This window comes from Schistocerca gregaria, chromosome 1, assembly GCF_023897955.1.
Source record: "Schistocerca gregaria isolate iqSchGreg1 chromosome 1, iqSchGreg1.2, whole genome shotgun sequence".
Classification (NCBI taxonomy): Eukaryota; Metazoa; Arthropoda; class Insecta; order Orthoptera; family Acrididae; genus Schistocerca; species Schistocerca gregaria.
Window position 1 is genome coordinate 1,104,395,431 of NC_064920.1, and position 17,919 is coordinate 1,104,413,349.

At 42.9% G+C, this 17,919-nt stretch overlaps 1 protein-coding gene across 1 annotated transcript in view; it reads left to right on the forward strand.

Annotated features, from left to right (window-relative positions):
• Positions 1-16,366, forward strand: part of LOC126291516 (uncharacterized) — a 632,182-nt gene extending 615,816 nt beyond the window's left edge. The window contains exon 5 of the mRNA XM_049985057.1: positions 6,708-16,366. Coding sequence (XP_049841014.1) covers positions 6,708-6,769 — 62 coding nt within the window. The 3' untranslated portion in view covers positions 6,770-16,366. The remainder of the gene's footprint in view (positions 1-6,707) is intronic.
• Positions 16,367-17,919: the final 1,553 nt, after the last annotated feature.

The window sequence follows — 17,919 nt, forward strand, 5'->3', positions numbered from 1 at the left end:
AGCATGTAATCAGGTATTATTGGATGCCTGCCGATATTCGCTTATGCGAAAAATTATTATTACACTCCTGGAAATTGAAATAAGAACACCGTGAATTCATTGTCCCAGGAAGGGGAAACTTTATTGACACATTCCTGGGGTCAGATACATCACATGATCACACTGACAGAACGACAGGCACATAGACACAGGCAACAGAGCTTGGACAATGTCGGCACTAGTACAGTGTATATCCACCTTTCGCAGCAATGCAGGCTGCTATTCTCCCATGGAGACGATCGTAGAGGTGCTGGATGTAGTCCTGTGGAACGGCTTGCCATGCCATTTCCACCTGGCGCCTCAGTTGGACCAGCGTTCGTGCTGGACGTGCAGACCGCGTGAGACGACGCTTCATCCAGTCCCAAACATGCTCAATGGGGGACAGATCCGGAGATCTTGCTGGCTAGGGTAGTTGACTTACACCTTCTAGAGCACGTTGGGTGGCACGGGATACATGCGGACGTGCATAGACCTGTTGGAACAGCAAGTTCCCTTGCCGGTCTAGGAATGGTAGAACGATGGGTTCGATGACGGTTTGGATGTACCGTGCACTATTCAGTGTCCCCTCGACGATCACCAGAGGTGTACGGCCAGTGTAGGAGATCGCTCTCCACACCATGATGCCGGGTGTTGGCCCTGTGTGCCTCGGGCGTATGCAGTCCTGATTGTGGCGCTCACCTGCATGTCGCCAAACACGCATACGACCATCATTGGCACCAAGGCAGAAGCGACTCTCATCGCTGAAGACGACACGTCTCCATTCGTCCCTCCATTCACGCATGTCGCGACACCACTGGAGGCGGGCTGCACGATGTTGGGGCGTGAGCGGAAGACGGCCTAACGGTGTGCGGGACCGTAGCCCAGCTTCATGGAGACGGTTGCGAATGGTCCTCGCCGATACCCCAGGAGCAACAGTGTCCCTAATTTGCTGGGAAGTGGCGGTGCGGTCCCCTACGGCACTGCGTAGGATCCTACGGTCTTGGCGTGCATCCGTCCGTCGCTGCGGTCCGGTCCCAGGTCGACGGGCACGTGCACCTTCCGCCGACCACTGGCGACAACATCGATGTACTGTGGAGACCTCACGCCCCACGTGTTGAGCAATTCGGCGGTACGTCCACCCGGCCTCCCGCATGCCTACTATACGCCCTCGCTCAAAGTCCGTCAACTGCACATACGGTTCACGTCCACGCTGTCGCGGCATGCTACCAGTGTTAAAGACTGCGATGGAGCTCCGTATGCCACGGCAAACTGGCTGACACTGACGGCGACGGTGCACAAATGCTGCGCAGCTAGCGCCATTCGACGGCCAACACCGCAGTTCCTGGTGTGTCCGCTGTGCCGTGCGTGTGATCATTGCTTGTACAGCCCTCTCGCAGTGTCCGGAGCAAGAATGGTGGGTCTGACACACCGGTGTCAATGTGTTCTTTTTTCCATTTCCAGGAGTGTATTTTCAACAGGCCAAAAGCTATTTAGAGCCGAAATGTGATATCAGACTCAGTAAAATGAACAAAAGTATACACAAAGTAGAGCATCCCAGGGTTCAATTCTTTCAAAATCTCAAGGTTTTCCTATTCTTCTTGCATTGTGTGATTATTTAGCATCACGATTTATATTATTTGTCCAAAGTACGAAGCTAACTAGAAAAACTTCACTGTGTTGAAATCTGATGGACTAAGATAAGTTTTGCACGATGAGATACTGCCAAGCAACGTAGTTCGATGAAACATGCACCGCAATACAAATAACTACTAAGGCGTGATACAGAATATGTATTCTCATTCTGGCCACAATACTGGTAAGGAGCTCCATGCCTCAACCAATGACATTAATAGAAATGACACCTTCTTATTAGTGTCAATAATAACACTGAAGTCCTCGTGATTCATAACGGTCCTCAGGACGTTCGAAAAGCCGGGGGGGGGTTCTTAATAGGGTGGATGACGGACGGCAATGCATGCTCTTAATGTATTCTCATTCTGGCCACAATACTGGTAAGGAGCTCCATGCCTCAACCAGCGCAGTTAACAACTGCTGCTCAAATGGTTCAAATGGCTCTGAGCACTATGGGACTTAACAGCTGAGGTCATCAGTCCCCTAGAACTTAGAACTACTTAAACCTAACTAACCGAAGAATATCTCACACATCCATGCCCAGGCAGGATTCGAACCTGCAATCGTAGCAGTCGCGCGGTTCCGAAATGAAGCGCCTAGAACCGCTCGTTCACACCGACCGGCTAACAATTGCTGCATGGTCGTTGGTACATGTTTATTCGTTCCCACGCACGCAACGCGTGCTCAATGGGGAATAGACAGGCCAGTCCATTTCGCCAAATATTCTTACGTTCCAAGAGGTTCTCCGCCTGTACAGTTTGATGCGGTCGCCCACGGCTGTCCATAAAATTGAAAAGGGCTAACTACATCCCTTAATGCAAGCAGATGGGGAAGGACTACAGACTACGTTTCACCGTAATTGTTCACCAGTGAGTGTGCCGTGTTCAAAGGTTTGGAAGCTAGTACGCCCACGCAATAATAGGCCTACCACACTGTAATAACTGTACCATAATGCCAAACAAACCCTCATATAGTGATATATGCAGGGTCCATGGATTAATGAGGTTGTCTGCATACCCGTACACTTTCATCCGCTCGATACAAGTTGAAACGAGACTCGTCCGGCCAGGAAACATGCTTCCGGTCATCAACAGTCCAACGTCGGTGTTGACGGGCCCAGGCGAGGTGTAAAGCTTTGTGTCGTGCAGACATCAAGGCTACATGAGTGGCTCTGAAAGCCCATATCCATGATGTCTCGTTGAATGGTTCACACACTGACACTTGATGACGGCCCAACATTGAAATCTGCAGCAATTTACGGAAGGGTTTGCACTTCGGTCACGGTGAACGATTGCCTGTAGTGGTCATTGGTCCAGTTTTTGCAGGATCTTTTTCTGGCCACAGCCATATCAAAGATTTGATGTTTTACCGGATTCCCGATATTCAAGGTACACTCGTGAAATGGTTGTACGGGAAAATCCCCATCTCTCCGCTACCAAGGTGATGCTGTGTCTCTTCGCTCGTGTGCCGACTATAACGCCACGTTCAAACTCAGATTCTGATAACCTGCCATGATTAGATTTTGAGATTGGATTCGATTATATTAGTTTTTCGTTCCATAGATCCGTGCTAAGGAGATCCTCGTGGATGTGGAACATGTCAATTTTTTTATGAACATATATTTTGGTGTGAATATATACAATACATCATTTGATTCTATTAAAAAATTCGTCAATGGAGTAGAAGGAGTTGGCCACTAACAAGTCTCCTTTTAAACTTATCTTTATTTGTAACTAATTTTTTTATGTTTCCTGGCAAACTATTGAAGATGAGTGTTCTTGAGTAGTGGACCCCTTTTTGAACTAAAGTAAGTGCTTTTAAGTCCTTGTGCAGATCATTTTTGTTCCTGGTATTGTATGTATGAACTGAGCTGTTTGTTGGAAAAAGAGATATATTATTTAGGACAAATTTCATTAAGGAGTAAATATACTGAGAGACAGTTGTTAGTATACCCAGTTCTTTGAAGAGGTTTCTGCAGGATGCCCGTTAATTTACTCCACAAATAATACGTATTACACGCCATTGGACTCTGAAAACTTTTGTTTGACATGAAGAGTTACCCCAAAATATTATGCCATATGACATTATGGAATGAAAGTAGGCAACGTATGCAAGCTTTTTCACTTTTATGTCGCCTATGTCTGCTAACACTCGAATTGCAAATACAGAATTGTTAAGGCGTTTCTACAGTTCTGTGGTGTCCTCCTCCCAGCTTAATTTATTATCAAGTTGAAATCCCAGGAATTTAAGATTGTCAACCTCTCCTATCTGCTCTTCTTCATACTTTATGCATATGCTGGGTGGAAACCTCTTACAGGTTCTGAATTGCGTATAGTGAGTCTTTTCGAAGTTTAATGTCAGTGAGTTGGCTTTAAACCATTTATTAATATCCATGAAAATATCATTAGCAGATCTTTCTAGAACTACACTCGACATACTATTTATTGCAATACTTGTGTCATCTGCAAACAAAACGAACTCTGCTTCTGTCAGTGTAACTGATGAGAGATCACTAATGTACACAAGGAAAAGTAATGGCCCTAAGATGGATCCTTGTGGGACACCTCATGTAAATTCTTCCCATTCTGATGATGACTGATGACTTAATCCACTAGTCCTTTGCTCTGACACCTATTGTTTCCTGTTAGCGAAGTATGACTTGAACGATTTTGCAGCACTGCCCATGGCACCATAGAATTCTAATTTATTTAAAAGGATGTTGTGGTTTGCACAGTAAAATGCCTTTGATAAATCACAGAATACCTGCTGCTAGTAATTAGTTATTTAATGAATTAAGTACATTTTCATTGTAGTTGTAAGTAGCCTTCTCGATATCAGAACCCTTCAGAAATCCAAACTGTGTTCTTGATAATACGTTATTTGCGGTCAGACGGTTCAGAAGTTGCCCGTACATTACTTTTTCTAAAAATTTTGAGAATGCTGGCAGAAGTGAAATCGGTCTGTCGTTTGATGGTATGTCTTTATCCCCTTTCTTGAATAGAGGCTTAACATGTGCATATTTTAGCCAGTCAGGAAATGTCCCAGTTATAATTGACTGGTTACACAAGTAAGTTAGAATTGTACTAAACTCACAGGAACATGCCTCAATTAATTTTGTTGATATTTCATTGCAAGCACTAGAATGCTTTGTTTTTAAAGATTTCATTATGGAAGTTATTTCTTTTGGTGAAGTGAATGACATATTCATGTACCTGAAGCTACACTCCTGGAAATTGAAATAAGAATACCGTGAATTCATTGTCCCAGGAAGGGGAAACTTTATTGGCACATTCCTGGGGTCAGATACATCACATGATCACACTGACAGAACCACAGGCACATAGACACAGGCAACAGAGCATGCACAATGTCGGCACTAGTACAGTGTATATCCACCTTTCGCAGCAATGAAGGCTGCTATTCTCCCATGGAGACGATCGTAGAGATGCTGGATGTAGTCCTGTGGAACGGCTTACCATGCCATTTCCACCTGGCGCCTCAGTTGGACCAGCGTTCGTGCTGGACGTGCAGACCGCGTGAGACGACGCTTCATCCAGTCCCAAACATGCTCAATGGGGGACAGATCCGGAGATCTTGCTGGCCAAAGTAGTTGACTTACACATTCTAGACCACGTTGGGTGGCACGGGATACATGCGGACGTGCATTGACCTGTTGGAACAGCAAGTTCCCTTGCCGGTCTAGGAATGGTAGAACGATGGGTTCGATGACGGTTTGGATGTACCGTGCACTATTCAGTGTCCCCTCGACGATCACCAGAGGTGTACGGCCAGTGTAGGAGATCGCTCCCCACACCATGGTGCCGGGTGTTGGCCCTGTGTGCCTCGGTCGTATGCAGTCCTGATTGTGGCGCTCACCTGCACGGCGCCAAACACGCATATGACCATCATTGGCACCAAGGCAGAAGCGACTCTCATCGCTGAAGACGACACGTCTCCATTCGTCCCTCCATTCACGCCTGTCGCGACACTACTGGAGTCGGGCTGCACGATGTTGGGGCGTGAGCGGAAGACGGCCTAACGGTGTGCGGGACCGTATCCCAGCTTCATGGAGACGGTTGCGAATGGTCCTCGCCGATACCCCAGGAGCAACAGTGTCCCTAATTTGCTGGGAAGTCGCGGTGCGGTCCCCTACGGCACTGCGTAGGATCCTACGGTCTTGGCGTGCATCCGTGCGTCGCTGCGGTCCGGTCCCAAGTCGACGGGCACATGCACCTTCCGCCGACCACTGGCGACAACATCGATGTACTGTGGAGACCTCACGCCCCACGTGTTGAGCAATTCGGCGGTACGTCCACCCGGCCTCCCGCATGCCCACTATACGCCCTCGCTCAAAGTCCATCAACTGCACATACGGTTCACGTCCACGCTGTCGCGGCATGCTACCAGTGTTACAGACTGCGATGGAGCTCCGTATGCCACGACAAACTGGCTGACACTGACGGCGGTGGTGCACAAATGCCGCGCAGCTAGCGCCATTCGACGGCCAACACCGCGGTTCCTGGTGTGTCCTCTGTTCCGTGCGTGTGATCATTGCTTGTACAGCCCTCTCGCAGTGTCCGGAGCAATGGGTCTGACACATCGGTGTCAATGTGTTCTTTTTTCCATTTCCAGGAGTGTATTTGTAAAGGCTGGTTTCATATATTCAAGGGCATTAGTTACTGATCCTGACAATCCCATTCTATCAGTAACGGATATAAAGCACTTGTTAAATAGATTTGCCACACTATGCCCATCGGTTACTAATGTGTCATCTAGCCTTAATGCCATTTGCTCCTGTTCCATTCTGGTTCTACCAGTCTCCTCTTTCACTATAACCCCATCGTAGCAGCAGTAACCGACCTAACAACTACGCTAGACACTTGTTGTGTCATGTAGGTGTTGCTGACCGCAGCGCCGTATTGTGCCTGTTTACGTACCTCAGTATTTGAATGCCCATGACTATACCACTTTCTTTGGCCCTTCAGTGTACCTCTCATACTTTGTGTTTTAGAAACAATGGCACCTCTGAATACGCGCTGTTTCCTTCTGTGTTGCAGCTTCGGGGGCGCACGCACAGCACGAACGCCCGTGCAACGTGACCAACCACACCCATCACTGAACTCCGCTCTTCGCGACATGGGAGGCGCGTCTCAGCAGCTGACGGTGGTGGCAGACCAGGGAGCTACCGATCAGTGAACTTCGAAAGCAGTTCCTCTCGAGGACTCTACCAACTGCGGCCTCATCAGTGATCGACACAACCACCGCTGAGCCGTCACATTGAGCACCGTGTGTCACCCGTCATTACTCCTCCGAAGTATAGTTGTGTTCTTTCCCTTTTTGGCGAAGTATTCAGTGGTGTTGAATCTGTACCGCGAATGAAAAGCGTGTGCACCAAACTGGGGCCACATCTGGACGGGTACCCTCCGTGGATAGTGTTGCTCTAACCAAACCACCCCGAAGCGACTAACAGACTTATTCCCAATTGCGATCTGTTCCCAGCCCTCTCTTTTCTTCGCAAATGAAATGAAAAAGTTAAGTGGCCCATCTTGTATGAGGAAACAAAAGTGGATCCAAGAATAAACCTTGTTGTATGTTATTTTTCTCCAGCCGCAAAGATATTGTTGCTGAATTTTTTTGCTCTAGGGCTAGACCTCCTGACCCTATATGAGTGCACTGGACTTTCATCCTCTTCAGAGCTGTTAAACGACCGAACTCCCGACTTTTTTCCTTACCTTTTTTTTCGTGGGGCCTTTTTTTTTATTCCATACTCTCGTATATTTGCTTCTAGAAGCTGAGCCGAATCTCAAACGAGACAGATTAATGCGTATTCAATCTGTGAATCTCTTCCTGAAACCTCTCTAGATGGCTCAATTGTAAGAGAACATCCCACCAGAGTACGTTGTCCGGGTATAGTCCTCAGTCGGGCGTACACACACACATAAAACAATGTATTCCACAACTGTGGGGAAATATTGCGCAAAGTAATGCGTGTATCACAGAAAGTACTCCGTTGAGACTTGAAGCTACTTTCTGTATGCCAACACCGACAATGTCGAACTTATGTTTAAAACTTGTTGCGTTCATAAATTTCAGTGTGTGCGTATCGAGAACAAACGGACAGAAGCATCCCCGTAGAACTGTGTGTGCACGCATCATGTTTTACGAAAAGAATCCTCATCACAAGGCGCCTGCCCGTATAAGTTCCGCTTTATCACGTATGGACGTTTCATTTCAATTCAAACAAAGACGTTTCTTGCTGTTTGGGAAACTCCATAAAAGTTGTCAGAGTATATAGCCTTTGAAAGAGACTTAAATTGGAAGCATCTTTCTTGCTTTGTTACAGGGTGAAAAAGATATAATCATTATCATTTTGCACCATCCCATACAATAAATGACACATTGACAGTACGGTGAAAGGTGCGGTATGACAATAGTCAGTAAAAAGTGGTTCTCTTGAGGGAAGAAGTGGTAAGTGAACTTCAGTGCAAAAAGCTGTGACATTTCTATGACCAGATGTGTCCCATACTGGGAGAGATTAGCCATATCGTCTTGCACAAAGTTCCAGCGCTGTGCTTGATTTAAATGAGAAGACAGTATTTTGTGTTCATCATAAAAGGGACTTAGTGCAGATTTCAATTATCTTGCGAGAGAAATGAGCGCGGGCGCCAGTTTCTTTCTCGCAAAAGACTGAGTAGTACAACACATCGCACAAACCGGACTCGTGTTTTAGAGCACACATACGTCTCACGGATGATACGCACCCGAAGAGTGGAAGTGTTTGTCAGTGCTCCCCAGTGACAATTGTTCCTACTGTATAAAGGAAACGCTCAGTTTTGTAGTGCTTGTTACTACAGCCCACAAACAGACATCTCAAGGAGCGATTCGGCTGAAGTGCTGGCAGTAATGCGACCGTCAGCTGACAGCGCAGAGATGATGTCTCTGGCCATGGAGACAGAGGAAACTCGATATGCAACCCACACAGCAGCTGACAGTGTCTTACATACAACCGAGAAACCATGATGCCTGGAAATTCTACGTAGTTATGACTAAGGACTGAAGCGTCAGTGAGTGAGATGGGTCACAGTTGTAGCATCCAGAGAAATAGCGTGTCGTGGTCTAAGCGTAGCAAGTGCAAGACGCTCACAGATCAATCACTGTGAAACCAATTTGCACCGAATGTATGGTGGTGGCGAAAGCAACAGACTGGTAATTTTGTCCTTACATTATAGATTTTTGTCCTATTGTTCCACCGTCATACACTTTGATGTATTATTACTTAATAATTGTTCAGTTCCATTATCTACTTTCTTGCAATTCGCAGATCACATGATTTCTAGCTAGTATGCAACTTTTAATGACTTAAGTTTTTAAATTAGCATCGATTTCAGACTTATGAGTCGTCTAGAATTAACACGGAGACAACGAATGGTGTTTATTATGCCTCAAATACCATGTCTCGGCAACGCTGTTTCTTGTATGACGGAGGACGCTACACGTTCAGTAACACTGTATTGCTATTCAGACCTGAGACACATTATTGCTCTTCATTTCTGTTTGCTTAGCTGTATACTCGGAGTTAAATAGATCTTGTGAAATGTTATATTTTTTCAAAAGACGAATGCGTTATGTGTTAAACCAACCTATAGATATAGTTCCATTGCAAGTACGTAATCTTAATTATCAAACAATGGTTTCAAGAACGAAAAACTTTTCACGTTAAGGTGGCATCTATATCATTAGCTGTTGTCGGGAGTCAAGGATCCACCTTTCTTTTGACTCATCATTGCGTAAAACTATGTTACGTCATGCAAACAGTAGAACAAATAGCTGTGAAATAGCAGTGTCAGTAGTATTGAAAAATACTTTAAGTTTATACATTTACTTAACCAATAGCACTTGTGAATTTTGAGCTCAGTGTCCTGTTATTCGGACTGTATTATCGGCACCAGAATCTGAAGCTCCTTGAGTGAGACAGAACTAATATTACTAACATATTTTATGTTTTTCTGCTACGTTAATAATCAGAGAGCAGAAAGTGCTTCATACTACGTTTACTCACAATTATGTTAATAGAAACCTATTTTATCTATTCTTTCAGATAAAAATTCGTACTTACTGTTATCTGACTATTCACTGTTTAAATTAAGTACTTCGATAATTGGGTCTAGGTGGTCTCTAAACACTGTTTTTCTAGCCTCCTACCACCAATTTCTTTTTCAATTAAATACTGAGGTATTTATTTCTACATTGTTTCGATCTCGACTACATGCTCCTCCTCTGGGCTATGTCATTGTGAAAACTTGATTAAAGACCATTAGGACATCGTATACTGAAGAGTAGCTGTATGATTATTGACATCAAATCGCCATAATCTTAATTTGCTTGTAACGCAGCACGGCTCAATCACAAAGAAAATTGTTACGAATATGAAGATGGTATCTGTTCTTTCGGCCATGCCGAAAGGACAGATACCATCTTCATACAGATAAGGCTTACTGGCCAATGATATTCTTCAGTGCGGATGCACTCACATTGTCCGAACTGTTACTGGAATCGGTAGATTGACTGCCGCGAGTAATGAGTATAGTGAGCAGTGGCACTACACATGCAGTGTGTGGGCAGAAAGTTGGAAGTGTGGGTCTCACGGCGAGCGTGCCAGAGATAAGTCCCTGCCGTCGCACACTCCTTTGTTTCCTCGATGGCTCAGTCGACTAGAGCGTCTGCCTCGTAAGCAGGAGATCCGAGCTTCGAGTCCCGCTTGGGGCACACATTTTCAACTGTCCCCGTTGATATTTATCAACGACTGTAAGCAATTAAAGGTCCGGATTTCACTGTAATTCCAGAAAAATTGTTGGTTACCAGTTTCGATTCAAGTAATGGTCATCTTCAAACCTTCGGACTACTACTGCAAAAATTATTTTGTCTGTGTGTGCAGTTAATTGCGCAGTATGCGTAGTTAGACTGGTTAAAGAGGTATCATTGTTTATTACTAACCTCGCCGGCAAATACTGCGAAAGAAATTTTATGCTGTTGGAGATTTAACCTTTAACTTTTAAACGTACGTTCTCGTACTTCTGCTGATAGAACGGCTACTGATGGAAGATTTTGGTCTGAAGCACCTCGCGCCTTGATAGTTGAAAATACCGTTGGTGCACACACCGAATACTGTACTTGTTTTTAGCGCACTTTGACCCTCCGTAGTTGTTTTGGTTTGGTTTGTGGGATTGAAGGGACCAGATTGCTACGGTCATCGGTCCCTCCTGCGTAGTTCCTCAGGAAACATTTCCTTACATGTTCTCTTGGAGGGGTGACAAACCGTATCACTGTCCCGACGAAAGTGGGAAAAGGAATAAATGCTCAGAGGCGGCGAGGGAGAGCAGAGTCTGACGCCATTTGGGGCATACGTCAATGAGGTGGGAAGGCAGCTTCCCTAAAGAACTTATTGATCCGGTCTAAGAGGCGGGACCACGGAGTGCTTTCTCGCATGGGCTCGCAAACATGGAGGAGGCGACACAATGGCTGTCGGAACTGCTTTTAGCCTTTACCGCCTCCACCCGGTTCGGGCTCGCCTCCGCCGCAAGCATTTCTAGCGAAGAGAAAAATATTCTGCACCCGCTTTTCCGTGGAAACAATCTCGCACACATTCGTCGCTACGTCCTTAGAGAGATCGACAGTCTTTCGATTCTTGCTCACATACTCACTATGAATTCCTACGAGCTATGTGTGGTATCTGATTGTTCGATTTTGAAAGTCATTTGGAAACAGCCAAAGGAACATTCGTACTGCATTTTTTCTGACAGTTTAATCAGAAGTCAGACGAACGACGCGAACTATGGTCAAGGCCTCTCATGCGGATTCAAATCGCCTTTGAGCTATCCAGATTTACGTTTTTCAAACTCAATACAGATAATGGCCAGAGTAGGAAGGTCACCACCGATTCGCAAGTTAACACTTCCGTGATCTGATCTTCGTTTCCGACTCGTCGATGGGACTTTAGAATCTATAGACGTGACTAAATTATTAAAATTAAGTTGGATTTTCATAATTTATTGACGTGCCTATGTGTTACATGGACAGTTGATTAAAACTTATTTTCCAATACTCTGTATACCCTCTTCAGACTGAATGAGTGACCGGATGCGTCTTAACATCCCATTTATTAGGGTTTAGCATGTATTTTTGACCTCACAATCCTCAAACCAGATTTGACTGACCTTAGAAATAAGCAGATCACTTATTATTTTGGTGTGTTTCATCTTTTTCTTGACCACAGCCAACAGCCCATAAATTTCATTAGCGTCTTTGCGCCTTCATCTATTTATAGGACAATCAGCTACCTCTATCTCTTTAAAGCCAGTACCACCATTAGACTGTTGGTTACTTACAGTGTTACATTTTCACTTACACAATCACGATTTCGGCTTCAAAGTGCCTTTGTCAAGTGCTGATAACGGCACTTTGAAGCCGAAATCATGATTGTGTAAGTATAATTATAAACAACAGTCTAATGGCAATACTGACTTTAAAGAAATATATTATGACTGTGGCCCCGCAGTATGAAAAAATTATTAAACCAACTCTGTGCCGTTCTGGTACAAAAAAAAGGAAATCCAGAGTTCTTTTTCCCCATGGAAAGAAGCACTATTTTTTTCTGAGTCATCAGTTTTCTGATTGGTTTGATGCGGCCCGCCACGAATTCCTCTGTCCAACTTCTACATGTCAGAGTAGCACATGCAACCTACGTCCTCATTTATTTACTGCATTAATTCCAATCTCTGTTTTCCTCTACAGGTTTTGCCTTCTACAGCTCCCTCTAGTACTATGCAAGTCATTCCCTGAGGTCTCAACATAGGTTCTATCATCCTGTCCCTTCGCCTTGTCAGTGTTTTCCAAATATTCCTTTCCTCCCCTCATTCCTTACCTTACCAGTCCACCTAATTTTCAACATTCGTCTGCAGCACCACATCTCAAATGCTTCGATTCTCTTCTGTTCCGATTTTCTCACACTCCACATTTCACTACCACATAATGCTGTAGTCTCAGAAATTTCTTCCCCACGTTAAGGTCTATGTTTGATAGTACTATACTTCTCTTGGCCAGTGATTCCCTTTTCGCCAGTGCTAGTCTACTTTTGATGTCCTCCTTGCTCCGTGGTTATTATACTGCGTAGGTAGTATAATTCCTCAACTTCATCTACTTCGTGACCATCAATCCTGACGCTGAGTTTTTCGCTTTTCTCATTTCTGCTCCTTCTCATTACTTTCGTCCTTCTTCGTTTTACTCACAGTCCATTGGATTGTTCATCCCATTCATCATATCACGTAATTCGTCATCACTTTCACTCACGATAGCAAAGTCATCAGCGGCTCATATTATTGATATCCTTTCACCTTGAATTTTAATCCGACTCCTGAACTTTTCTTTTATTTCCATCGTTGCTTCTTTGGTATACAGATTGAACAGTAGGAGTGAAAGACTACATCCCTGTCTTAAATCCTTTTCAAATCCAGCACTTCGTTCTTGGTCGGCCACTCTTATTCTTCCCTTTTGGCTCTGGTACATCTTGTATGTTATCCGTCTCCTCCTATGGCTTACCTTTGTTTTTTTCAAAATTTCGAACACCTTGCACCATTTTACATTGTCGAACGCTTTTTCCAGGTCGACAAATCCGTGTCTTGATTTTTCTCTCAGCTTGCTTCCAATATCAACCGCAACGTCAGAACTGCCTCTCTGGTGCCTTTACAAAGCCTAAAGCCAAACTGATCGTCACCTAACACATCCTCATTTTTCTTTTCCATTCTTCCGTATATTATCCTTGTCAGCAACTTAGATCCATGAGTTGTTAAGCTGATTGAACGATAATTCTCGCACTTGTCAGCTCTTGCAGTCTTCAGAATTGTGTGGATGACATTTTTCAGAAAGTCAGATGGTATGTCGCCAAACTCATACGTTCTACACACCAACGTGAACAGTCGTTTTCTTGCCACTCCCCCCATTGATTTTAGAAATTCTGATGGAATGTTATCTGTCCCTTCTGCATCATTTGATCTGAAGTCCTCTTTGAAATTCTGATCCTAATACTGACTCTCCCATCCCTTCTAAATCGATTCCTGTTACTTCTTCCATCACATCAGACAAAGCTTCCCTCTCATAGAGGCTTTCAATGTACTCTTTCCACTATCCGCTGTCTCCTCTGCATTTAACAGTGGCATTCCCGTTGCACTCTTAATGTTACTACCTTTGCTTTTAATTTGACTGAAGATCGTTTTGACGTCCCCACCCAGCATAAAAATGCCGTCCTATCCCCCATACCACGGGTCCGTTTGGAGCATCAGTATTGCTTTTAGCAGTTTTGAGTGCTGATCGTCTCTCATAGTCCCCGCCAAAATGTACATTTCCGTCACAACCATGCCATGATTTAACATTCCACACCATAATAGCACGGGTGTTTCAGGGTTTGCTGTATGCTGCAGCCATCGAATCACTGTCGCAACATTCGTCTCATATTTTGGTTGGTCTCTCCCGCACCTGAACAGGTACTTTCATCGCTGAAGCACACCTAATGAACGAAAGAAAGCGTGCACTAATATCCGGCGCATTGCAGTGTTGCCAAACACAAAATATTTTAAAAGCTTTATATTTGTGCGGAGTACAGAGCCCCAGAGTGCTTTGAGAATGAAAACGTGGTGCAAGTACGCTATATTCTTCTTGTCATCTGTGCGATCGGCTAATTTCGAACTTCGACCATTTTAATTCGCGTATCTTAAGCTACGTTGTGATACATTGCTGGAACATGTGGACAGGAATACAGCTGCTAGTGTTAGCTAATAAGCGTTACCGTGTACAATATGGAATTGTTTTTGGGCGACAAACGCACAGAAGCAAGACGTATTCTGTCCACATGTACCAGCCATATATTATAGTGTAAAATGAAGCTGGAAACTTCAAATACGTGCTTAAAAATGGTCAAGGTTGAAGCTGGCCTATCGCACAGATAGGAATTGACCGTATTTTCATTTTCATTCATATCAGATACCAATATGACCATACGAATCAGTCAACCAGTAAACTGCTTAAAAACATTGTCATTTTAAGCATCTTTTAGCTTAAATTTAAATTTGTTATAATAATTTTGCGACGTCTGTAGTATTCCACCGGTATTGTGGACAAAATCGTCTGTTGGGAGAGCATTCCATCTGACCACTAAAATTACACAGGTAATGAACTCACCCTGAAGTGTACAAGGTTTCACTATCAACTACGAGAACACTAGCGGAAGTTGTTCGTGAACTGCCATCAGCATCTCATACTTCAGATGCCGCAAACACAGTCTCCATACTGAAGAGTCTGCACCCGCTGGTGGCTTAGTTGGAGCTGCATTGATCAAAAAGAAAAAGTAACTGCAAAATTGAATAGCCATACACTCGAAAACGAAAAGTTACATATAGAACTTCGAATTATTGATTGCTTTTGTCTTTTAGTCTGTCAGTACATCGCAATTTCGTTGGGTGAAACAGAGCCTCATAACCAACAAATCAAATAACATATTCGCACTATAAAGGCGTTATTCCCGTGCTGTGTAACAAGTGTGTTTCTCATTTCCGTCTAGTTATGACTTCGTTGTTTCCAGAAACTTGAGAGCGTACAACAGAGTGCGAGTGTGTGCTTTTACTTCTCCGATTACGTAGAAAATTTTAGTACGCTTGTTTCTAAACTCTGCGCTCTGTAGCACTATTTTCCAAGGAAAAAAAAAAGAAAAAAGGAACGCTTACTGGCCAACAGCGCATCCTTAGAGCACTGACAACACGGAAGAGAGGAGATTTCCGGTGCCAGCGAAAAGACTGTACCAGTTTACTTAGACTGCAAGCTAATGCGAACAATCTAAATACAGTAGTTGGTGTTGTTAAGCTAATACACGAGGTGAAAGGCGTTCAATTCTAAACCCGGTGACAGCGCTAACGGAACGCCAGCCCGATTGGGCCGTGCCCCGTTCGCGTTCGCGAATATCCAGGGAAAGATTTTGTAAACGTTACTGTCCTCCTTCTGTCTCTCTCTCTCTCTCTCTCTCTCTCTCTCTCTCTCTCTCTCTCTGTCTCTGTTTCTCTCTGTCGATCTGTAATGATAATAATTACTGTTATTAATATTATTATTATGATTAACAACTGTTAACAAAAGAAAGTGTCTTCTTACCTGCACAAAAAAATACAACATAGTTGGGATTTAGACAAGCACAGAGTTACCTGTAGTATCGTGCTTACTACTAGTTAAACTTGACACCTGGCAATATTTTTATATGACTGTTGTAGAAATAATTTTCTATTTACATTGCTCTGTATGTATGTTATATAAAGTTTAAGAATAATGATAAAGTATAAATTTTGTAGTATTCCACATGTATCACCAATAACCCATTTCGAATGTATTGTCCAAAATGAAAGCAACATTGTTTAAAAAAAAGTAATTTTAGTAATTAGATCTTTAGAGTCCTCGATTACTTTGACTGAGAAACGATAATCTCCATTAAAACAGAGATGAAATGTTGTAATTCTGCATAGATTCTGTATGATTCAATGAGAAGTCTGAAGATAAATCTCGATATTTCTCTGATGGTTGGGGAAAATTATTTATTTATTCTAATATAATCTATAGGAGCAAAGGTAATGGGTAAATTTTCAATTCTTATCACGGAAGACGAACATTATCTCCAATTGCTAAACACTGAACTATATATATATATATATATATATATATATATATATATATATATATATATATATATATATAACTTGCAAAAAAGTTCGCAAAACTGTAGATTTACTTTTTTTCTTTAATGTAAATCTTCGCCTAGTGTGTCCAGTACAAATGCCTTTTTTTCTGCAAACTGTGTAACTGCTGCTATATACATCCATGTGAACTGGTTAACACTTCTCCAACCATGGTCTCATTCTATAATTTTACCTCCCTTTATTAAAGCACTGAAATGAATAGAGAACATGCACTTAAAATGTTTGCCGTTTTCTGGTTTTTCACATTTTAAATGACAGATCTATTACAAACCAAGTCTTCCTAAATGTAAAGAAAAGCAACATTTTTAGTAAATTGAGACTTTTTCTTGTGTAACACATATGAAACGTCGTTATTGATATCAGATTATATTAAAACATTCAAAAACAGAATTTGTATCTATCACTATTTATTTTTAGGAAGTTATTTATGGAGATTGAATTCACTGGAAATGTTGAGATTTGCAGTCAAACGTCTCACTGACGACTGGCAGAGCTCAAGTGTCCATTCCCTGCTCATTTATTGTTGTCTTTATGACAATTTATAGCCACAGCCAAAGCACTGTTGATATCCAGAAAACATGAAAGTCCTCTCCTCACCTGTTCTGGAAATGACGGCAAGAGCCAGTTTAGGATCTGTATCTCAACGATAACGGGAACTTTCTCCTCAAGATAGACATTAATGGTTCAGATTACTTATTATACGAAGCATGCCATCACAGACTGCCCTTTACTTCCCAGTATCAGTGTCTGAGCATGAAATCCGTAGGCATAAAGTGATAAGATTTGTTACAGCTATATTTCTTTCAAAAAACAAAACTTTTATCTGATGTTTAATATGACTAGCCTTGAGTCTACAATAAATTTACGTGACATGTTCTGAATGATGAGCTTAGTACTTTTACATCGCTATCAAGGTTTATTGGATGGTCAAAGGTCTACAAAAATAGACAGACTCTGTAGCATCTTTCTGCCTGCATTAATGAAGTACTTGGAGACCATGCATGAGCAGTGATTTCTAATCACCAGTGAAAAGCAACATGCCACAGAGAAGATTTATGTAGACAGCAAATCTTGTTGTCTATGTAAGACACACATAGCAACTATTCCTATGTCTTCCTATTCTAAATTTTCCTTTTAGTACTTCCTTTAGTATCTTCAGCAACTATCAATTTCCTTCAACAATTTAGTCTTTACTTTAGATGAAACACACTGTGGTGTCCTATGTGACGAAAATGTTTTGTGTACCAGAGCATAATAGTTTAGTGTGCTTAACACAAGACACAAATTCCAAGTTAGAAGTAAGTAGTATAATATTCTTTTACTTAACGTTAACACTGCAAATAAGACAAGCATCGTCAAACTTCTGTTTCAAATTTAGTCATATATTTGCCTTGAATCTGGAAATCTTTTGCTGTAGGTTAACTACTAACCGAAAAATACTAAACTAAAGAACACTTAATCAGATAACACTCCTCATACACTA